Source organism: Schistocerca americana, chromosome 2 (genome assembly GCF_021461395.2).
Source record: "Schistocerca americana isolate TAMUIC-IGC-003095 chromosome 2, iqSchAmer2.1, whole genome shotgun sequence".
NCBI lineage: Eukaryota > Metazoa > Arthropoda > Insecta > Orthoptera > Acrididae > Schistocerca > Schistocerca americana.
This window is the reverse complement of record NC_060120.1, coordinates 833,619,072-833,644,693: the sequence shown is the minus strand read 5'-3', so window position 1 is coordinate 833,644,693 and position 25,622 is coordinate 833,619,072. Positions and strand designations below refer to the sequence as shown.

The 25,622-nt window shown below is 37.1% G+C and overlaps 1 protein-coding gene across 1 annotated transcript in view; it reads right to left on the bottom strand.

Annotated features, from left to right (window-relative positions):
- Positions 1-25,622, bottom strand: part of LOC124594467 (laccase-4-like) — a 182,963-nt gene that overhangs the window by 4,737 nt on the left and 152,604 nt on the right. Inside the window, exon 9 of the mRNA XM_047132841.1 lies at positions 25,323-25,541. Coding sequence (XP_046988797.1) covers positions 25,323-25,541 — 219 coding nt within the window. The remainder of the gene's footprint in view (positions 1-25,322; positions 25,542-25,622) is intronic.

Below are 25,622 nucleotides of genomic sequence, written 5' to 3'. Positions count from 1 at the left end.
AATAAAAGTGTACAACAAGTGAAACTCAAGTGCTCCTGATGTTAGTGAAATGCTACCACATTTTGGACAGTACCTGAAGTAGTAACAAAGAGGAGAAACGGGGAAGCAGAGTCTTAATATAAACAACAGGTGGTTGTTATGAAAATAGAAACCATATGAAAATAAAGAATATACTAGCAAATGATTTAAAAAAAATTGTGTTAGAACTTAACATCAGATGAGGAAAGAATTGCAATAAAAGAGCTTGTTTCGAAGAAATGAGAGACGCAACACATAAAATTTCATCAGAGAATATAATGAGAGTGAACAAAGAGATAATAAGTATGAAACAAAAGAACATGTAAACGTGCAGCTTAGAACTAATGAGCACTAATGAGCTAAGTGGTTATTCAAAGTATGTGGTGGATCTTATGAAGTAACTAATTGACAAATGTAGGATGAAGGATGATGCGTGCGATTTCAGAGATCACATGTCCATACAGTTCACAAGCCCACTTGTACTGGTCATGTGGGTCAGCCCGCTGGTGCTCTCTGGTGAACGGCCAAGGAAACAGTATTATTTAAGTGATTGCGAATGGGTGCTTGGCCTATTCTGTGACCTGCATTACTTTTGTCCAATCAATGTGTTCAGTGCTATGCACAATGTTTACCTCATTGTACCTTATGTGTTTTTCTATAAAGTACTATCTTCCATAAATCCTGTTTGTTCCTGCTATAAAAAATTTGGTGATGAGTGAGGGCTATGTTTTCTCCATGTGTTAGTGTCAGTGCTAAGATGCCTGGCAAATGTCAACAACAGCAGGCTCTCCCTACTGCTCTAAAACAAATGGCATATGCACATTGAAATAGAACTAATTATGGTGAGCTTAAAGTACTAACCAATCTTGGATTATATGAAGTGAATGGTACCGCACCAAAGACACAAATACAATGTTAAAATGTAAATGTTTATAAATATTTAATGTAATTACAAAGATAACTGTGAACTTTTAAAAAAAAGATAGACAGTTAATTGTATTTTATTTATGAAATGTATGTTCCAAATATTGTTTTGGAGATACAGATCAATACTTGTTAGTAATTTCTTTGCTACATTTTGCTAGAGATAAACCTTTGTTCTTTTGTGCAGTTAGAAGTGTGAGGATGGAGAATGAGTTATAGGTGTTTTATTGATTTATACTGTGAATTGAGATGACTGAAAATATATGTGTAATTATGCAGAAAGTCCACCAGAATTCATATTACTAAAATACCAACCTGATTGTCCTCTAGATGATGTGGGAAGATAAATAACAGAAAGGAAAACAATGAGCCATCAATACAAAACAAAGAAGATCAACAAAAAAGATGAATATTTTTATTATTAAGAGAACTGGTTATTTAAAATTGGTCTGTCCATCTCACTCGCTGCAGTGGGTCGCAATCTCAGCATAGCGAGTGGTGTGAAATGCGATCAGCTGCCCAAGTTACCAACTTACTCCTAACATTAATAAACCAACTTGGAACAACAAGAGGGTGGGATGGTCAGAATACGCTGATGTCATCCAGGACTTTTCGAAAGTGCAATGTGAATATTTGGTTGGATTATTTTTCTTGTTGCAAATTTAAAGATACTGTGAAAATTTTATGTGAACAATCATTCTGACATGAACCACAGTTACAAACCAACAATAACAGCAAAAAAGGAGTTTGCAAACAAGAAGAAGAAAAGGATGGTAAAAATAAAAAGTGAGGTGAACAATTAGCAGTATCAACATCCAACAAAACAATTAAATACTGTAAATATTTTATTTATTTCTTTTTTCTTTTTTGGGGTAGTGTTTCATTGTGTATTTATTAACAATGACAGTCATTGAAGAATATGGAACAATAGGGAATAATACAGACATGGCAGACTTAAATATTGTAGTGAAACAAGAACAGGAAAATGTTGGTAATGAACTGAATAAACTAATGGATGAATTAAACCAAGATGATGATAATGATGTAAGTACCATGCTGTCATTGTTAATAAAATGAGTAATGACCAGTTTGCAAAACTAAATGAGCAAATTGAAAATCATAAACAAGAAAATAAGAATCAGTTCACATATACTGGTCATTCAAAAAAGAATTATTTGACTGTATCGGTAAAAATAAAGCTCAGTTATATTATATTGATCACAAAATTGAGAGGTTGGATGGTTGGGGGGAGTAGAGGCTGTGGAGTCCACAATGAAAGAAATTGAACTTAAATTTAATAACAAAGTTAAAATTGTCAAAGATGAGATTACTGAAGTTAAAAAAATGCTTTTGAAAAAGTAAGTAACAGCAAAACTAGCTCCCTAGAAAGTAGTGTTTCTGTTTTGTGTAAAAAAGTTGAAGAATTGTCTAATGATGTTAACAATGTTGGAACTATGTTTTTCAACATTCCAGTGAAAACTTTTCAGATGAAGGTAGTTTACACCCTGTAGATTTTCTGCAGCAATGCAGAGATAACTTTGTGTCGAATATGCCTGATATTATGAAAATCAAGTTTGTTTGAACTTTTTGAAAGGTTACGCATTAAGCTGGGCAAATCAATATATTAATTATGACACAACCTATGCAGACTTTGAGAGAGGATTTTTAGGCAGATTTTGGTCAAAGCTGAAAAAAGCAGGGAATTACAACCATAACAGAGAGACATACATTTTGAAAGAGGTAGTAATCAAAATTAGCACAGTAATAATCACAACAGGAGGGAACATATAATCACAATGGTAACAATTATCATCAGAAGGAGAAGGAAGATAATAGAGTAAATGGTAAAAATGTTCATTCTGGAAAGCAACCTAGTTGCATCAAACATGAAAAAATTATACATATCAGTTTTTTAAAAATATATGTATAATGAGGATAATTATAAAAATGATGATTGTGTTGATGTCTTGTGGAGAACTATGTTGAGGAAGCAGTGGACTTAGAGACTTTGTATTACGGTAGTTCATATTCAGGAAATCATGTAAAATATTATTGGTAAGTATTTGTAGCTGGAGAAAGTAGTTAATGGAGGAATCTAAGACACAAGTGGAAGTAAAATTTTAGATGAGTTTTGCAAACGTGAAAGTGCAGGACCATGTAGAATAATAATTTAACTGAGCTATTACATGAAAAGAAAAATAATCATCAAAGTCAGATTGTATTGTACAGTGAAATGTTGAATAGAGATGAGATCATTGCTACTTGAAATGTGGAAAATTTTCTAATATGTCAAAATTTACCATCTGATTTTTTTGTTTTTGCTTGTGAATATTGCTTCTTTAATTTGAATTTCCATGCTGCAAGATTTGTCTGTTACTTACCTATCCATTTTTTTAATAATTACATTATACTATGTATTTGTCTGTTACTGTCTCAGTATAATGGATTAATTGAGGATAAGTTCCCCAACATGATAGTAATTTCAAATGATTTAATATGCATTAAGAAAAAACATTTAATTTTTTTACCTTAATGAGTTAGAGTGAGAAAATATTACTATAGTCAGCCAGTGTTAGCAATACCAAAACATCTAGTGCTTTAGTGAATAAAAAGAATGTTTATGGAAAATAAACAAGTAAAAAGTTTATAAGCTATGTCAGTTCATTTATTATTGTGTTGTCTTTGAGAGGAAAAGGCAAAATAGATCATGTTGTTTTTCAGACCTGTATGTGAAGTTAACAATTAACATATTTTTCTTGGCTCATACTGTACTATTTTTGAACAGGATACAAGAATTACAGTGCATAAAAAAATTTCTATTTGAGGAATTTTGAAGGTATTATGAGGTTTTGTGAAATATTTTATAATTTTGATAAGTTTATTTTGAGATGAATTCGTGAGTGAGATAGTTTAGTGTACTGTGAACTATAATGAATATGTGAAGTTGATGAGGTATATAATGATTTTAGGGAAATGAAACATTAGGGATTTATTGGTGGTCTGCTTTGTAATGCATTGTACTTTTGTTTATGGTGGTATGCTACAGAAAATCCTGAGAAATGGCTATCAGGAAGTTAGGAAAAGTAATGTTGATCATTAGTCTTTGATTCATGTTTATGGAAGTTTGAGCTTGGTCTGATTCGTTGACAGTTACTGAATTTTATTTAACAGCTGCATAATTCCAAAGCAATGGCATTTTGAAAGAGTTGGTACTGATAGGATATAATTTATATGTACTAAATATCTAGTTATTGGATATAAAGTATTAACATCTTGTGAATTCATTTCCATGTTAACTTTAATCATGATATTTCCGTAAAAAAAATCCATGAAACTTGAAAACTGACCATTAGAGCATCTCCTTTTGCTGTATAGAATTATTGGTCACCCAATGAAACTTTGACATTTCTTGTGTACTAGTTCTGGGAATGTGTGTGGAAGGCAGCTCACCATTTCTCACAAAATAACTGCAATTTCTTGCACTGTATATCACTTGCTTGTGTTTACCATGATAGATTTTTTATGTTTAATATTATTTAGTGTATGTTCTCAACTTTCATATTGTCTCACTGAATCAGCATACTTTATGTAAATGCGAAAAAAGAATTTTAAATGTAACACTGGCAAATAGCTAATGAACAACACTTTAAAGTAAATTTCAGTGTTGGTGACATTTCTGGCATAATTTATGACCAATATTTTTTACATAAGCAACTAAATAATCCAGTTTTTAAGAAAACATGTAAGGTATAAGAATGAGCTAGTCATCTCATCCTGCAACATAATTTGAAAGACTTGAAAAGCAATTTTTCTTATGCTGTTGTATAATCTGTTTTGTGATATGAAAACTAATGAATCCAAAATTTTTGGAACAATCAGAGACTAAAACAAAATAAGTGATAAAAATTGATAATTTTGCACATGGAATAGGTAGGCGGTCTGTGGACTTTGGTAGTCACACCACATGGTGAGTGGTGCCTTCTCTAGCTGGGTGTATCCATTCTTAATTTCTGGTTCACTCTATTCTAATTCTTTCTATTCTAATTCTTTCCTGTCTGGATTCTATTCCCACTGTGCTCTTCAATCTTCTCTGTCTGGAGTCTATCCTGTTTATGTCACCACAACTTCAGTGGATGATCCCATCCAACAGTACTAACCTTATAGCATCCATCACATTACTAAAAAAAAAAAAAAGGAAAGTTGTTGCAAAACAGAGCAAGGAATAATTTTTGTTGTAGCATATTTTTATATGCTGAGTGTTCAATGTTTGTATGAAAGGTAAACTTGGAAGTAAGACATTGTAAAATGTTGTTACAAAAAAATTTCATCAGTGTTATGAGAAAAAGGATTAAGTTCCTTACTAACTACATTAATTTTGTCCTGTGAGCCAATGTGCCGGCCAGAGTGGCCGAGCAGTTCTAGGCGCTACAGTCTGGAACTGCGCTACCGCTACAGTCGCAGGTTCGAATCCTGCCTCGGGCATGGATGTGTGTGATGTCCTAAGGTTAGTTAGGTTTAAGTAGTTCTAAGTTCTAGGGGACTGATGACCACAGCAGTTAAGTCCCATACTGCTCAGAGCCATTTGAACCATTTTTTTGAGCTAACGTATTTTTTTGTATTTTGTTTAAAGCACTTCAAATGACTTTATATGGATTAAGATGTTTTCTTTTGGTCATAGGGCTTTACCAGTCAATGATGTTTTGCTTATTGAAGACAGATTTGTAAATGCTGGTATGCAGACGTTTTCTAGAAATACAAGTTCTACTGTGATGCCAATATGATAAAATTACTGTTATGTGTGCCATATTTTGCTTATCCCATATGTGTTATATAATATTCAGTAATAATTTGAGAGCTACAAAATAAGTAAAAGTTCAGACTTTGAAATACTTTTGAAAATATGTGAGAAAAGAACAATGTAAAGCAAAATTCTGCTCTTGACCTTATTTGGATGAAGTGGTAATGCTAAGAGAGTCAAAAAAATGTATATCACATAACGAAAAACTGTTGATGTAACCACATTTATTATTTGTATCAAAATTTTTCTCACATTTTATGCTTTCAAAATTTTGGGGGGAGGGTGAGGGGGGGGTGGGGTGGGGGGGGGGGGCTACTGTAATAAAAGTGATTGTGGTGAGGTAAACATACTAAGCAATCTTGAATCGTATGAAGCAAATGATACCACACCAAAGACAAAAAAACTAAAAAGCAATTACTACAAAGCTATTTAACAATGTTTAAATGTAGATGATTATAAATACTTAATGTAATTACAATAATAATTGTTGACTTTTCAAAAAAGATAGACAATTGATTGTGTTTTATTTATGAAATGTATGTTTCAAAGATTGTTTTGCAGATATAGATTGATATATTATAGTAACTTCTTTGCTGCATATTGCTAGAGGTAAATCCTTTTCTTTTGTGCAGTTGGTTGTGCAAATTTGAAATGAAAGGATGGACAATGAGTTATAGGTGTTTTATCAATTTGTATTGTGAAGTAAAATGACTGAAAATATTTGTGTAACTCTGCAGAAAGTCCACCAGAATTCATATTATTACTGAAATACCTACCTAATCACCTTCTACTTAGTTATAGAATGATAAACCACAGAAAGGAGAAGAACAATTAGCCATCAATACATAACAAACAAGATCAACTGTTTCTGTCACTCACTTCAGTGTGTCACAATCTAAGTGTGGCAAATGGTGTGAAAATGTGATCAGCTGCCCAAGTTACTAACTTACTCCAAACATTAATAAACCAACTTTGGGGAACAAGAGGGTGGGGATGGTCAGAATGTTTTTGAAAGATTAGTCTTCTGTCAGTGCAACCATCGCCCTTTGTGGCATACAATGAATTGGCTGATATTGGGACTCCTACAAGACATGGTTATGCCAAGATTTCCACGTTTCTTACGTGGAAGATGCAGACCTATGTAGGACTTTCTTTGTTTATTGGATTTTGCCATGCATTTATCAGTTGTTATGCCAACTTGCATCTTTGCATGAACTGGCCAACTTATCATTTGATGAACTGTGCAAGCTTCTCTCAATCTGTAAGTGGCAGAACACATGTCATTGCAATGCATGTAGAATTTTACCATCGTCAAAATGCCCAAACCAATCTTGCAAAGCTTGTACTGCAGTATCACATGGGTTGAGCCAGTGTTGTCAATTTGTCACTAGTACCCATCATCATGAATCCTTCGCTAATCACATGGTGTGTGACATTATTATTCATCTGGCCTCAGATAGGGAAGTCTGTGAAAAAGCACTTCAGTGTGAGAATCTGACACTTAAGGATCTACTCAATATAGCACAGTCCTCTGAAGTGTCACGGGCTGCAGGTAGTCAAATTTCTGCATTGGGGAGATATCAGAAGTTGTGCAGTCAACTCCCGTTAGGCACTTTGCACATGTTCAGGATTACATGGAAGCCATTGCACCTTTTAAAACCTTCAACTCAGTGTCCCATAGGGCAGCACTAGTTATGGCCACAGCAGCAGCAGGGCAAATCATGGCAGTGGCAGTGTGCTCACCTTCCATCTTGCCCGTACTGCTTCATCCAACATGAGCATGCTGCATGCCCTGAGTACTGAGTGGTTTGCAATAAGTGTCGGAAAAAAGGCACATTGCATTGTTGTGCAGCTCCTCTTCAAAGGCAGATACAGTAGTACTGATGGATATAAACTGTATCTCTACAAATTATTTACTGACTTGTGTGTGTTTAATAAACCACTAAAATGCAAGTGGACACAGGAGCTGCAGTGACTTTAGTAAACACGCAAATGTATGTGTACTTCGGCTCCCTTGCCCTCACTCAGGTTTCACAGAAGTTGGTTAGCTACAATAAACAGCAGATTCTAATCCTAGGTCAGTTCTCCACTTTTGTCTCTTACAATTCTGTTGTTCACTCTCTCACCTTCCTTGTTGTGGATCACCCCCATACCACAGAACTGTTCAGGTTAGATGCAATGAGGTAAATTTAGTGTCAAATCAAGTTCTGTATCAGTAACTGGAGTCCCTCTGCTCTGAATTTTCATCCCTGTTTCCCATGGGCTCAGTTGGGCTACCAGTTTTCAGGCCCACATTATCGTGAAAGGTGCAACAGGTACCTGTCACGTTGTGTGACTCTGCCAAGGCTGAATTAGACCATTTGATATCAGCCAGTATCATTCAGCCTATTTCTTACAGTGACTGGGCTGCACTACAGGGCATTGTGAAGAAGCCGATGGCTACCTAACAAGTTGCTTGCAAAATTGTCAGGCACCCACTACTTTTTCAAGACTGATTAATTGGAAGCATACCTCCAGCTCTCCTTGAACGAGGCCACTAGGTGCCTTCTCATCATCAATACACCTTTCAGCCTATACCAATTTCAATGCTTGCTTTCTGCCATCACTGGTGCAACTCCCACAGTACCTGACACCGCAGCCACTGCCGACAATGTCGCTGGGTCCTGTGCAACCTTTGGCACTAACTGCTGACCGTGACAAAGTTGTCACTATGAAGATGCTGTCCCCAGTCCTGTCCTACAGCCTCTCATGGCACAGGGGAAGGTGTGCCAAACCTCCCCCTCATCACTTCTTTTCCCTACTTGCCTGCACCTGCCCACCACATGCCTCAGCAGCTGCCACCATCAGGTGATGAAATGGACGTCAATGCCATCATTGGTGTTTTCCATGACTCTTAATCTCAGTGTCTTGTAAGATCAGTGCTTCTTTTTTCAGGGTACCAGTGCTTTTTTGGTACTAGAGCTTTTTTGGAACCAGTGCTTTTTTGGTTCCAGTGCTTTTTTAGTACCAGTGCTTTTTATCTGTACCATGGATTTTTTTCTGTACTGTGTACTTTTCTATGCCTAGTGTTTTTATGTATGTGATTTTTCCATTCCAAGAAGGGAGGAGTGATGTACTTTCACTCATGACACCTGCAATTTCAGAAATAGTGTGTCCATACAGTTCACAGGCCCACTTATAGAGGCTACCTGGGTGAGCTCCGCGGCATGCTCTGGTGAGCCACCAAAGAAACAATATTATTTAAGTGATTACAAATGAGTGCTCAACCTACTCTGTAACTTGTCTTACTCTTTTCCAGTCAATGTATTCAGTGCTCCACACAACCTGCACTTCATTGCATCTTACGCATTTCTCTATAAAGTACTACATTCCATAAATCGTGTTTGCTCTTGCTATAGCAGATTGATAAATAGACATGTGTGTTATCAGATACTGTTACCATAAGCAAATGTAACCATTAAAATCTTGCATAGTCATTATTACTGCTTCTAGTATTAGCTTCATTAATTGAATTCTTTGTGTCAAGTGTATGTGAAAGAAAGCAAGAGAGTTACAGATGTACTGGCCTTCCCACATGCGTACGTGAAAGAGACCAAGAGAGTTACAAATGTACTGGCCTTCCTGCATCATCAGTAAAACACAAACACAAACAACATTACATTTTATTATATTTTGTGCTCTCAATGTATATGCAAAAATTTAACTTTATGTGTATAACAGAGAAGGTTTCAGCAGAATTTAAATTATTAAGAGTAAAGGTAACAATTTACTGCATAGAAGTCTTACTGACTCATTGACAGGCATAGAGAATAGAATGAAAACTTCACTCACTTTTACACAAATCTTTTAAGAAGCTAACATACACATGGCTCAAAGGGAGGCAGCAGGTGCACGAGATCGAAATAGGGGAGGAAAAGGGAGCAGGCGAACAGGATAGGAATGTGGAATGTGACACATGGGTGACAGAACCAGTGAATTCATGCAGCACATGTTTATGATGAGCTGGCGCAGCAGACTTGGGGAGGGGGGAACAGAACTGAAGAAGAAGGGCAGACTGTTGGGAAGAGTGTTTGTGTGTGGGAGGGTTGGGGGGGGGGGGGCAGGGGGTTTAGTATAGACTGAGGCCAGGAAGATCACAGGAATGAAGAATATGTTGCAAGGATAGCTCCCATTTACACAACTCAGGAAAGCTAGAGCTAATGCTGCAAGGGGGGGAGGGGGGGGGGGCAGAATTAAAATCAAGCATTTTGTACTAAGCAGCCTGTTTGCCACTAGATAGTAAACTCTGCTCTTCCTCACAGTTTGCCAGTGGCCAAGTGGTCCTATCTTTTGATGGGATAGAATAATCCTCTGCTGGCACTGCAGCAGGATGCTGCAGTGAAATGGGCAACTCTTTGATCTGGGTCCTCCACAGGGTGAAACATGGCAACCTGGGACTATTCCAACTGCTACTACTCTATTCCTGTCAAATAATTAAGTATGTTTCAACAGTGCAGTTTCAAGTATACCACATATGCTTGAAATTCATGAAAAGTTATACATACAATATTTCTCATTAATTCAGTATTCAGGGAGTAGTTTTCAATTCACTGATTACAATGGTGTAGTTAGTTTTGCTGAGATCACTGTCCATAAAAAGCAGCAAATAATAGAAATTATTACTACAGCTTGTAATGGTAGAAGTAAAATGAATATTACCAAACTATCAGTTTAATAAGTCATGTTTGTAAAGGAATTATTTACATAAGAAGGGACAAACTGGTAGAAGTTGACCTCAGGGAACAACAGTTTGGGTACCAAAGAATTGTTGTAACATGTGAGGCAATACTAAAATTACAATCTATCTTCAATGATCAATTAAGGAAAGGCAGACTTACATTTATAGCATTTGTTGTTTCTGAAAAAGATCTTGATATATTGACTGGAATACATTCTCTGAATTTTTAAGGTAGCAGGGTTAAAGAAAAGGGAGCAAAAGATTATTTACAACTTGTACAAAAACAAGATGGCAGTTATAAGAGTCAAAGGGCATGAAAGGGAAGCAGTGCTTCAGGAGTGAGTAGGACATGGTTGTAGCATATCACCAGTGTTATTCAATATGTACATTAATCAAGCTGTGAAGGAAAGCAAGAAGAAATTTGGAAAGGAAATTAAAGTTCAGGAAGATGAAATAAATGCTCTGCAATTTGCTGATGACATTTAATATCTGTCAGAGACAGCAAAGGACTTGGAAGCTCAGTTGAATGGAATTGACAGTGACTTGAAATGAGGATATAAGATAAACATTAACAAAAGAAGAACAGCGGTAATGGGATGTAGTTGAACTAAATCTGGCAATGCTGAAAGAATTAAGTTAGAAAATGAGACACTAAAATTAGTAAACGAGAGTTGCTATATGGGCAGTAAATTAACCAATTGTGGTCAAAGTAGAGAGAACATAAAATGTAGACTGGCAATGGGAAGAAAAGTGTTTTCAAAGAATAGAAATTTGCTAACACTGAATGTAAACTGAAGTGTTATAAAATCTTTTCTGAAGCTATTTGTTTGGAGTCTAGCCTTGTACAGAAGTGAAACATAGATGTTAAGCAGTTCAAACAAAAAGAGAATAGATACTTTTGGAATATGTTACTACAGAAGAATGCTGAAGATTGGAAGGGTAGACCATGTAACTAATGAGGAGGTATCGAATAAAATTGGAGAGAAAAGAAATTTGTGGCATAACTTGACTAAATGGAGGGATTGGTTGGTAGGACTCATGATGAGACATGAGGGAATCATCAGTATGGTATCAAAGAGAAGTGTGAGAAGAAAACTTTCTGAGGGAGACAAAGAGACCTGAACAGTAAGCACATTCAAATGGACGTGGGTTGCAATAGTTATTCTGAGATGTAAAGGCTTACACAGGAGAGTAGTATGGAGATCTGTATCAAATAAGTCTGTGAATGAAGCCCAGAACAACATTAGTGGACTATTACAATTACTGTGTTGGGAGTGAATTCAATAGTCTGTAAAGTTATATTATTTACAAGTGAACCATGTAATTACAACATGAATGTATTGTGTAAATGAGCTACCACTGAGTGTTAATGTTGTTTATGATGTTGAAAAGTAAGCTCGCGTTACTTGATGAGTGTTTTGGATGAAAATTGGTGGGACAGTTTTCTTCCAAATTTACCAATGGAGTAATGCTTAAAGAATTTTCCATTAATAGAGACTGGGCATCACTCACATGAAAACATCTAATATGAATAAATGGGAAATCATGCAAAACTTAACTCAATCATTTTGTGTTGTTCATTAAACTGCATAACTACCAACAAAAGTAAATTCAGATTGTGAAATTGGGGTTCTGCATGTGTCACCAAGGAATTTGAACCTACAACCACTTAAGTAAACATCACAAGGGATATGACCCATGTTGGAAGGGTTGAGAGTGGCATTGGGATGAACCTAGATAATGTTTAGCTGGTTGGGCAATGGAAAAAACGCTTTAGAAGGGGTGGGAATGATTGTGGTTAGAACGTCCTTCATTTTCAGGTATGATGATGGACAATTGAAGCCCTAGCAATGGCCATGGTTCAGTTACTCCTGTCTAGAATAATGATATTGGGTGATATGTGGGATTGGGAGGTGATCTGTTGTAAGTGGTTCTAGAAAGTGATGGATTAATTGTGTGTGAGAATATGATGTGGGAAATCTGACTGTGGACTAGATGTGCGAGAAAATGCTTTAGTGAGACCTTTGGCATACTGGACACGGAAACTACCATCACTGTGGATGTGTGATACATGGGTGGCCTGACTATATGGAAATAATTTATTAATGTAGAAGGGATGGCAGATATCAAAAGACAGGTGCTGTTGATGGTTAGAGAGCTTGATATAAATGTCAGTATAGCTGGATCCATCAGAGAAGTGAAGGTTAATAACCAGTTAGACGGCATGTTAGACTGAGAAGGACCATGTTATGTGAATGGGAAAGGATATGATTAGGCTGTAGAGAAATAAGGATAGGATGTCTTGGCCCGAGTTCAGGTCATGAAAATATCGTGAATGAACCTAACCAGAAAAGGGGTCTTAAAGAGGCTAGAAAAATTTCCTCAAGATGACCCATAATATATGGGCATAGCAGGGTGACTTTCAGTTGCCCATGGCCATGCCACAGCTTTATTTATGAACAATCCCCTCAAAGGAGAAGTAGTTTCATCTGAGGCTGCCATTAGTTAGATGTATAAGGCATGAAATGGTGGGCTTTGAACTGAAATGACATTGAGAGAGGTAGTTGTGTGCTGGCATGAGGGGATGTTAGCATGTAGGATGATGGGATCAACAGTGATGACTAGGGACCTAGGTGTTAATGGGGTGGGAATGGTGAACACCTAGTGAAGGAAGTGATTTGTATCTTTAACATGAGAGGTTGCTCTACAAACAGTTGATAAGAGGTTTCAGCATCCTCCAACCCACCTGCCCCCTCTTCACAGTCTTCGTGCGCTGCATGAATTCACTGTCTCCAATTCCCAGATGTTGCATACCTATCCTGTGCACCAGTAGCTTCTCCCCACTGCATTCCTATCTTGTGCACTAGCAGCCTCCCACAATCTATCAGTCACCCTTTACAATACCTCCTTTTGCTCCCTGCCTCCCTTTATCTCCTAGGCAGACAAAATCTTTCACTGCGATCAACCTGCTAAACTGGCATTAAGTATTCAGCCATCAAAATGTAGCTGTGTACAACAAAAGGAAATGTCTGAAAGCTAGAGAAGTTTTCGTTCTTTTGTGTGTGCCCAGTAATAACCCAGTGTTGCTACTATTCTGTGAGTTGCTACATTTATTCCTAATTGTTGTTGTTGTTGTTGTTGTGGTGGTCTTCAGTCCTGAGACTGGTTTGATGCAGCTCTCCATGCTACTCTATCCTGTGCAACCTTCTTCACCACCCAGTACCTACTGCAACCTACATCCTTCTGAATCTGCTTGACGTATTCATCTCTTGGTCTCCCTCTACAATTTTTACCCTCCACGCTGCCCTCCAATACTAAATTGGTGATCCCTTGATGCCTCAGAACATGTCATACCAACCAATCCCTTCTTCTAGTCAAGTTGTGCCACAAACTTCTCTTCTCCCCAATCCTATTCAATACCTCCTCATTAGTTATGTGATCTACCCACCTAATCTTCAGCATTCTTCTGTAGCACCACATTTCAAAAGCTTCTATTTTCTTCTTGTCCAAACTATTTATCGTCCATGTTTCACTTCCACACATGGCTACACTCCATACAAATACTTTTAGAAATGACTTCCTGACACTTAAATCCATACTCGATGTTAACAAATTTCTCTTCTTCAGAAACACTTTCCTTGCCATTGCCAGTCTACATTTTATATCTTCTCTACTTCAACCACCATCAGTTATTTCGCTCCCCAAATAGCAAAACTCCTTTACTACTTTAAGTGTCTCATTTCCTAATCTAATTCCTTCAGCATCACCTGACTTAATTCGACTACATTCCATTATCCTCATTTTGCTTTTGTTGATGTTCATCTTATATCCTCCCTTCAAGACACTATCCATTCTGTTCAACAGCTCTTCTAAGTCCTTTGCTGCCTCTGACAGAATTACAGTGTCATCGGCGAACCTCAAAGTTTTTATTTCTTCTCCATGGATTTTAATTCCTACTCCGAATTTTTCTTTTGTTTCCATTACTGATTGCTCAATATACAGATTGAATAACATTGGGGAGAGGCTACAACCCTGTCTCACTCCCTTCCCAACCACTGCTTCCCTTTCATGTCCCTCAACTCTTATAAGTGCCATCTGGTTTCTGTGCAAATTGTAAATAGCCTTTCGCTCCCTGTATTTTACCACTGCCACCTAATTATGCACTTTATAAAGGGGCTTTACAGCCAAGATACTGTGTCCTTCTCATGTACAGTCATATAAAGAATTTTTCACTCAAAATAATTTGGAATAATATTTAAGAATAAAGAGATGACTCACCAAAAGGCGGAAGCACATTGTTGTTAACAGATAAACAAACAAAAGGTACAGAGATTTGCTTTGCTATGTCTCCCTACATTGTGCTCATTTGACTGACAGTTCTTTCCTAGCCCATGATAAGTGTACTGGGGTGAGGTGGGGTGCAGGGTCGGGTGGAGTAAGGGATGGAGAGAGGCAGGAGGCTGGGACGGGGTCCGGGGGGGGGGGGGGGGGGGAGTGTCTATCAGCATGTGGGAGAATGGGAAGCTGTCTGTGGACTAGCTAGTGATGAAGGTAGAGGGGGTAGTTGGCAGACAGTTGCGCAGTGTACATACACACACACACACACACACACACACACACACACACACACACACACACACTCTCTCTCTCTCTCTCTCTCTCTCTCTCTCTCTCTCTCTCTCTCTATTGGTTGGAGGTGGAGGGTCACCAAGTTGTTTAGGCCAGGGAAGTTTTTTTGGTGAATATGATCCAGATGGCAAGGGTTGTGAAGAGCCATGGGCGTTGAAACCTCGAATGTTGTGCTCTACTGCATGTTGTGCCACTGTGTGGTCCACCTTGTTTTTGGCAACAATTTGGCAAAGGCCATTCGTTCTGCTGACAGCTGGTTGATTGTAATACCAATGTAAAACACTGTGCAGTGGTTGCAGTAGAGCTGGTGTATAACATGGCTGCATTCACAGGTGACCCAGCCTCTGAGGGTAAGACAAGCCTGTGACAGGGACTGGATTAGAAGGTGCTGGGTTATTGGTTAGGGCAGGTCTTGCATCGGGGTCTTTCACAAGCGTATGATCTCTGTGGCAAGGGACTGGGTGTGGGAGTGGCATAGGCCTACTAAGGAGACTGCCTACATTACACTTGTCCATCCTCTTTTAGAATACTGCTGCGTGGTGTGGGATCCTTACCAGATAGGACTGACAGAGTACATCGAAAAAGTTCAAAGAAAGGCAGCACGTTTTGTATCATCGCGATATGGGAAAGAGTGTCACAGAAATGATACAGGATTTGGGCTGGACATCATTAAAAACAAATTGTTTTTTGTTGCAACAGAATCTTCTCATGAAATTCCAATCACCAACTTTCTCCTCCGAATGCGAAAATATTTTGTTGACATTTACCTACATAGGGAGGAATGATCACCAAGATAAAATAAGGGAAATCAGAGCTCGTAAGGAAAGATATAGGTGTTCATTCTTTCTGCACACTATACGAGATTGAAATAATAGAGAATTGTGAAGGTGGTTAGATTTAGATGAATCCTCTGCCAGGCACTTAAATGTGATTTGCAGAGTATCCATATAGATGTAGATGTAGATGTAGATGTAGGAATGGACTAGGAACTTGTTGAGTTGGATGGGTGGCAGAACACCACTTTGGGAGGGGATGGAAGTATCTTGGGTAGGATGTCCCTCATTTCAGGGCATGATGATATATAATCAAAGCCCTGACAAAGGATGTAGTTTAGTCACTCCAGTCCCTGGTGGTAATGAGTGACAAGGGGGGTGCTTCTCTGTGGTTGGTTCCTGGGATGAATGTGAGGATCAGGTGTGTGTGTGGCTATGGCATGGGAGATCTGTTTGTATATTTGGTCTGGGAGGTATATCCTGTCTGCAAAGGTTTTTGTGGGGCCTTCAGCATACTGGATGTGGGAGTTCTCTTCACTACAGATGTGTCTGCCATGGGTGGGCAGGCTGTATGGGAGGGATTTTTTGGTGTAGAAGAGGTGGCAGTTGTCAAATTGGAGGTACTGTTGGTGATTGGTGGATATGCTGTGGACTGAGGTGTTGATGGAGGCATCAGTGAGGAGAAGATCAACATCTAGAAAGGTGGCACGATGGCTAGAGAAGGACCAGATGAAGTGAATGGGAGAGAAGGTGTTGAGATTGTGGAGTAATGAGGATAAGTTGTCCTGGACAGGAGTTTGAGTTTTGGGAAGTTGGGAATGTTTCTGTAGGTGGTCCATGAAGGGGTTGGCATAGGAGGGTGACATGTGGGTACCCATGGCTGTGCCATGCATTTGTTTGTATACCTCCCTTTCAAAGGTAAAGTAGTTATGGGTTAGGATGTAGTTGGTTACGTGTATGAGGAGTGAACTGGTGATTTTGGGATCTGCAGGGCTTTGGGAAAGGTAGTGTTCATTCATGGCAGGGCCATGGGCATGATGGATGCTGGTGTATAAGAATGTTGCATCTACAGTGACGAGTAGGGACCAGGGAGGTAAGGGTGTGAGGATGGTGGAGAGCTGGTCCAGGAAGTGGTTGGTATCTTTAACGTGGTAGGCTAGGTTTTGCACAATTGGTTGAGATGTTGGTCAACAAGGGCCAAGATTCTTTTGGTGAGGGCACTATAACCAGTCACAATGGGGTCTCGGAATTGTTAGGTTTGTGGATTTTGGGGAGCACGTAGAACATTGTGTGCGGACTGTTGTTGGGGTGAGCAGGGAGACGAATTCAGCAGAGAGGGTCTGGGAAGGGCTTAAGGATTTCAGCAGGGATTGGATGTTGTGTTGGACTTCTGGAATGGTATCACTTTGGCTACGATTATCTATCATCATCCCTGAAATGAGGGACATCCTACCCAAGATACTTCCATCCTCTCCCAAAGTGGCGTTCCGTCATCCAACCTCCACAATATCCTAGTCCATCCCTATGCCACTCCCACCCCCAATCCCCTGCCCCAGGGATCATACCCTTGTGGAAGACCCAGATGCAAGACCTGCCCTATCCACCCAACCAGCACCTTCTGCTCCAGCTCTATCACAGGCTTATCCTACCCCATCAGAGACCAGGCCACCTGTGAAAGCAGCCTTGTTGTATACCAGCACAGCATTTTACATTGGTGTGACAAGCAACCACTGTCAACCGGTATGAATGGCCACTGACAAACTGTTGGCAAAAGCAAGGTGGACAATCCAGTAGCACAACACACAGCAGAGCACAAAATGCGAGACTTCAATGGTTGTTTCACAACCCATGCATCTGGATCTTCCCCACCACCACCCTCTTTCGAGAGCTGTGCAGATGGGAGCTATCCTGACAGCACATCCTTCACTCCCATAACTTCCTTGGTGTAAAGCTAAGTTAACTCACTGTCCCACCCCCTCCCTCCATCCACACACACACACACACACACACACACACACACACACACACACACCATCCCTTTCTCATTACCCCTGTCCAATACATGTCAACTACTTGTGTGCTGCATCTCACGCCCTAGTCTGCAAAATCATGTGCTCAGCCATCTGCCACCTGCCACCTCTACCTGCATCCCTAACTAGCCCACAAGTGGCTCCCCACTCTCCCACAAGTGGCTAGAAGCTTCCCCCCAACCATATCACTGCCTTCCGCCTCTGTCCATCACTCACCCCAACCCAGTCCGCACCCCAGTTGTAAAGACATCACTAGTTGTGACCTATATAAAAGGTATTTTTCCTGTTTTCTTTCTTGCTTTTTTTTTACATGAATTTCTGGTGAAACAGCATAGTGTTTATTTTGATCTGTAATGTAATGAGTAGCTGTTATTTTAAAATAGTGATATGCAAATGATATTATTTCCCTTTTGGACATTAGTAGTTAGATTTTCTTGTCAATTGAATGTTGTAATGGAACACCCTCCTCTAACACTACCTTTTTTTTTTATAGAAATAACCGATACTGTGTATACTGTCAATTCTTGTATAGGCGAACATTCTCAGCTGGTTAACTGAATGAACTTCATTTGATTTTGTATATGATATATTATATTTCAGATAAATACAAAAAAGGAAATTATTTTTTTAGTATTCTGTATGTACAGTTAAAATTACTCTTCTTTGAGAAATGTTTGAAATTACAAAATAACGGGAATACTTAAAATTCCTATTATCCTATTGCACAATCCGACAAAAATTATAAAATTTATTTCTGGTCTCATTTACAAAACAATGATATATTTTAGCGAAGATCCTTCTTTTGTTAAGAAAATGTGTAAACTCTTCTGCTTTGTAAACTCTTTGGAATATTGTGAATACTGCAGAATGTTAGTAGTGGGCATGCCTCTGACAGAACCAGAAGTGTTTTTTTGTGTGTCACTAATAATGTAATTTGTGGTGTGATAGAAGTGAAAATTTTAAAGTTGGTGAGATTTAGAAGAAGGAGACAAAATAAACAGATATTCATGGAAACAAGCAAATCTTCATCAGTTATTCAGTTATCAAGAACCCACAACATTATAAAAATTACAGCTTCAAAAATGTATCCTAGATGCAAGACTTGAAGCCAACAACAACAAGAGGAGAAAATGAAGATAAGAAAAAAGTTTTTCTTTTGTATACCTTACACCTCTTGAAGTTTTTGAAAATAGTGAAGAGCCTAAGGCAATTCTAATAGTGATGTATGGGAGGGTACAAGAGTGGGCATCAGCCATGATCTGTTGACTGATAGCAAAGTTTTTTTGCCAAAGAAGAAAGGACAATTATTTGTGTATTTTTAAATAAAAATGTTATTGGACTTCAATCACTCGACAAAAAAAGGGCCCAAGAGCTCCTCAACAAAGTCGTATCAACAGTGATGAGATAATATCAATAACAACGATGATGGACCAGATGAATTGGGAGAGGACTTCACAAATACGATGAAGGACATCAGAATAGATAAGTACAAACTATCTGTGAATTTTAAGTGAAAGTGTAGAAAGCAAAGAAACAGTGAAAACTGATATTAAGCAATTGATTTTGGCAAAATTGAGTGCAGTTAATGATCAGTTAATAGAAATAAAAACAGATAACAGTAACAAATTCAGTGCAATCAATAATAATAATTTTATTGTCGCTCAGCTGATTACAGCAATAGACAAAGTCAAATCATATATTTCTACATAAACTACTATATCAATGTAAATTGGTTTACATAAAATAGGTACACGTTAGAATACAGAATCTTCAAAGAATTCATCAATGGTGTAAAACGGATTGTTCACTAGTAGCTTGTATAATTTAGCTTTAAAGATATTTACAGGTAGTTCTTTAAAGTCAGCACTTAGTCTATTAAACATCCTTAGTCCAAGAACTAGCTAAGAGTTATGCGATTTTGATAATCTATGATATGGTACGTCTACAGATGTTCTGTTTCTAGTATTATGGCTATGAATATCACTTCTCAACACAAAATTAGGCACATTGTTTCTAATGTACATTAAAACATGATCAGTTGACAGCAATACAAACTGAAAACAATGATAAAATGGACAGGGTACAATGCCAAGTAGAGCAACTTAGTACTCTGGTTTTGTTGCTAAAAATGGGTTGTCAGATGGACTGAAAAATGTGAATGAGAAAGTCAATATCTTGACAAATAAATTTATTGTTTTGAAAAATGAGTAAGTTGCACAATATTCACAACAGGAGAAAACTGTTAACAACTCAGATTTCAACAGAAGGCTGCAGAGGAAATATGGAACACAACTTTAGTAGTTTAGATCAAAAAATGTTTAATGTTGAAAACAGCATGCTAACTAATGAAAATGTTTTAGATCCAAAAGTCTCCACAGCTCAGGGAAACTGTATTCACAAAAATCTGTCTTCAAACAATGCTACTGCATGGTCCTACACTCCATTAAAAAGTTTTCCATCAGACAATTTACATCCAGTGGATTTTGTGCACCACTGCAGAGATAGTTTGGTGTCAGGCATGAGTGACAATAAAAAAATTAAATTTGTTAAAAGATGTCTTGAAGATGAAGCTCTGTCTTGGGTAAATTTAAATTTAAGTCAGTGGGAAATATACAGTATCAAAGTTTCAAGAAAACTTTTTAAAATAAATTTTGGTTGGAAGCTGAACAGGGGAGAATTAAAACTGAATTTTTGAATGGTCCTTATTAGAGGAATATGGATGAAACTCTGAAAGAATTTTGTAAGAACCAACTTAAGAAATTAACACACTTTAACAAACCATTTGACAAAATTATGTTGATTGATGCACTTAAGAGGAGATTACCAGATAGGTTGCAGTGGGGTTTAGTACATGGAACTGATGATTGTCTTGAGCAGCTTTTACGATATCTTTACAGGATGATAGGGCCGTAGAGAGAAGTATGTACCTTAATAATTGAAACAATAGAAATCACAATGAGAATAACTGCAGAAACAGAGATAATGGTAAATTCTATCAGGATCCAAATTTTAATAGAGACAGAAATTTTGAACATCAGCAGGATAGGAATAATGGGGATAACAATGGGCAATTTAATAGGAGAAACAGTCATAGAAGTAATTACTCAGGAAACAAAAGTCTGCCTCAATGAAGGTCAACAGTTTTGGGGTGAGGAAACACAACAAACACAGGACCCCCAGTTCACACTTCCAGACTATAATAAGTGTTAATAATATGGCACATTTATGCTTTGATCAAAAGTTTTGGGATACTATGTTTCATTATGGTGATGCAGGTACTAATCACAAACCAGAATGTGAGAGTAGTAAGAATTTTGATGTAGTAGGTACTAATGATTTCTTGTCTTGGTCAGAAAACAGTGTTCTTGATGTATGTAAATCAGGTGGTGACTGTATTGGATCTGAACTAGGTGATATTTTTTATGTAGATGTGAATGAGAGCTGTGAAATAACTGAGGTTGGTAAGTCTGAGACTGGTAGCTTATTGCAAACGGATGTAGGTGAGATAAGTGACTTTAATGGAGATGATACTTGTGTTATTAATGATGTTGTTGATGAAGTAATTTTGGAAGATTATGATGATGATGATGAGTATCAGGTATTTGTGGAGTTTAAGAATAATGAATGTTCAGAGTTATTTGTGAAGGATGTTGACAATACAGGTTAGGTAAGGGATGTATATGATATTATAAGTGAGTGTCATGGAATACCAGTCCAGTCAAAGCAGTTTTTCATTAATGTTAAGCAGAGTTATGATTCAAACAGTAAATGTGAGTTATCTGTGACGCAAGAGAATAAAGGTTAAAAAGTTTTGAAGTTTGTTTGGGACCAGATTGATGATAACATAAATAAGTGTGCATTCTGGAATAAGTTAGCCATGGTTAGTCAAAATTTGTATCCAAATTGGTGGAATGAAGTGAAAGATGACCTAAGCAGGAAGTGTAATTTTGACAGTAATGTATTTTGTGTTCATTCTGTAACAAGTGATGTGATGCCATGGAATCCATTTGTTGTGTTCAATCTTTACCTGACAACATGAGTAACCAAAGTAATTCTATGATACTAATAAAGTAAAGACAGTGTGGATGTAGCATTTGAGGAAATTAAAAGTGATCTTTTACATGAAGTGTCTAATAACAGAGATGATGATTCAGATTTGGAGTGTCCTTACATTAAGATTAAGATTGATCAATGGGAAGGGAACAGTTTGATTGATACAGATAGCCCAATTTGTGGTATATCTGAATAATTTAGAGACATGATTAAGTATAGTAAAAATTTTGTGGCAATGTCCATTGCCAGTGTAAAGATAAGAAGAGCTATTAGGAAGCAAACAAATTGGTAAGATGTCAAGTACTGTTAACTTCTGGTATAGAAGATAAGATCTTTAAACATGGATGCATAATGATCCCTAGTCTACAAGAAAATATACACTATGTTTGCAGATTCATAAGACTATATACTTGTGTTTTGTTTGTCACAGATGTGGTATGTAAGATGGTGTGATTTCTAAAATTCTGTCTTAGCTATTGACTGAGTTTAAATCTATGATACATCATATAGTTATGTTTTGTAGTAGATTTTTGCTTTAAAATTTGATACATATATGCCATGAGACTAAATGAATAGATCCTTTTACAATTTTGAGATGGGATAATGCCATTAAATATTGTAAAAATTAGGAATAGTATCTTAGTATATCTGTGTGTATCACCTTATAATTTCATTTTTTCACTGCATTTAGCTCTGTTTATTAAAGTTTCATATGTGAAAACTTTTTAGTCCTTTCTGAAGCAAATCCTACATAAATGCTTCTGCAATATAAATAGGGAGAGGATATGCCGTGTGATGTGAGGAAGGTATTGAACAGCATATTTAGTAAAAACAAAAAAACAAAAAGTTTCAGGATTTGATGTGAATACTAGACAGGAAGTTACCTATCCATTGGAACATCTGATCAGAACTCTAGGGAGGAAACTGAGAGATATGGGTAGATCTACTCCTCACACTGCTGTATGGCTGTACCCTGTTGGAACAGTCGACTTATGAGAGATTATAGGTGCTGAGTAACGTACTCAAGCATCTGTCAACTACATCAGTGTTGTGACTGAGCTATGTAAATTGTTAGGAAAGACTGCTAAAGACAATGTTATTCCACATAAATGTATGTTTTTTCAAGTATGGGGATTAACTTCCCAATACATTATGTAACTTGAAATCAGTATGTATTATATACATTTTTTTCTATTGCAAGTGAATCTTCAATGTCTCTATGTACATAGGTTAGTTTGTATGAACAACTAGCAAATTGTGTGGAAGACACTTACTAGTACAGACAATACAACAAGATGTATACATGTCATGCTTTCATACACAGATTTTGGCCCTCAAGCTACTCAATTATGTCATCATTAAAAGCTATTTATGGCTCTGTTTACCTGTATTTATCCTGAGTACTGCAATATTGTATTTGACTGGAAATTGAATTGTGTGTGTGTTTGTGTGTGTGTATTCAAGGAGAGTGTGCAACTATTGATTGAGGCTAGATGCTTCTTATAAATACTCTTTACATATGATACATATGATTGAACATACTAATATGATTATGAACTTTATTCATTTTGTTGCTTCGAAACTTTTTGCTGGTTTTACCCAGTGTGATTTGGATTCATGGGTTAGTCCCTACATTGTAAGCTTAGGCCCTATTATTTTTTCATTATTTTGTGCTTTCATGAGTCAACATATCTTTAAATTCTCTGGTTTATGTGGCTGGTTGATTTTGTGCTATAATCCAACACGTGATTGAGTATATTCTTCTGGTATGTGCCTGTCATTGTGAGTTTTTCGAGTCGGCTCCCTCATCATGCCTTATGTTCTGAATTTTTTTCTCTTCTCGTTTGAAGATTTTGAAGGTGTGGTTTTATGGATGTAAACTTGCAGTTTGTGATTCTAGTAATTTACATTTTCTCTGTAATTTTTTCCATAGTTTAGTGTTGTAATGTTGTAGTTTTGACTTTGAATTATTTGTCTTGTGACAGTATGTTGCACAGATCTGAAAATCTGAAAGGCATGTACTGATATGTACAGTATAAAAATTATGACTTGTAGTGTAGATATTTTTCTTATGTTTTCCATAATATATAATGTATCAGATACTTCTATACATCTGCGTTCTATTTTTTGGCATCATTTTATATACTGTTTGGAAAATCTTAAAGTTTGTCACAAAATATTGTACACGAATTGTTTCCAAATTTTGTGAGGGGGGATATTGTAAAGGGATGCCCTCCTCTAGTATTACCTTTCCTCAACAGAAGTTGTCGATAGCAAAAATAATTACAACTTTTTAAGCACTTTAATATTATCTCAACTGTTTTTCTACCAGAATTGCATATGATTTTGTACACAATGTATTAATTTCAGGCTATAATCCATAAAAAGAAATTACTTTATTTCCATTGTTACAATTGCTCTCTACTAGCTCTGAATGTACATTTAAAATTACTTTTTCTGGCACACTTAAAATTCTTATTATTAATTGCACAATCTGATGATATCTATTATGTTTACTTATGGATTCATTTACAAAATTATTATATAAATTGGTGGAGATTCATTTGTCAAGAAAATCTGTAAACTCTGCTTACACCTGATTGGTGCAGTACACTCAGATGCGAGTAATATAATAATAAGTGTCAGACTGAGCACTCTGTGTTCACTTAGAAGTAAATGTCATATTGTCACATCAATATAACCATATGTGAATGTAGTTGTATGGTACTTAGCTGTGTACGTAGAGGTAAAAGTTAGACAAAACTGTCTAACTTTGGTTAGTAGAAATCAGAGAGTGTTTTTTTCCACATCACATCAGATTTGCAACAAGCAGGATTGACTCAGTGTTTTATGTTAGTCTGGCGAAAATTTAGTGGCAGGGCTGAGTCTCGATCACTATTGGCTTGATTCATAACTTAACTAGATGATATAGCAGGTTAGGCCTTAATTTTGTTAGCCATGTGTAGCTGGATGACTACACAGTATACTCATCGTGGACCAGGAAAGAGCTGGCAGTCAAATGAGTGCACTGTAGGGAGACAGGCATGGGCATGGAGTGAGTGTGTGTGTTTTTGTGTCCTTGAGAAAGGAATTTCATTCTGAAAGCTAACAAAGCAAATCTCTGTACCTTTTGTTTATATATCTGTCAACAATGCAGTGCTTTTGCCTTTCAGTGTGTCATCTCTTTTTCCTGAGTATATCGTTATTCTCAACCAGAACTTTCTGTGCATTATTAGAATAATATTTACTAAGAGCATTATCTGATACCCAAAAGAAAAGTAATGGACTTTACTGAATAATTTGACCTTTTTTAAGTCATGTGTCGCAAGAGTTATAGAGTAAAATATGCGTGTTATTTGAGGAAAAAAAAGTTATCTTACCAGGATTGTCTGCTTTGAATCTAATTACTGTATAACCTCTCATTGGAACAGATATAGTATCTTTAAGAGGTGCTCCTTCAAGAGTCTTATTTATTGCACCATTTTCATTCATTTCTTTCACCCGGACAAGTGACACAATTTCTTCTTCTTCTAGAAGTTCCATAGCAACCACATGGAAATGATAACCATGCATGTGGAAAGGATGGTCTTGATTGGTCCCTTTAAAAAGAGGAAAAGAAATTGTCATAATTCAACCAATTCCAAAAAACATCTGCATGACAGCAAAAACAAATCTAATAA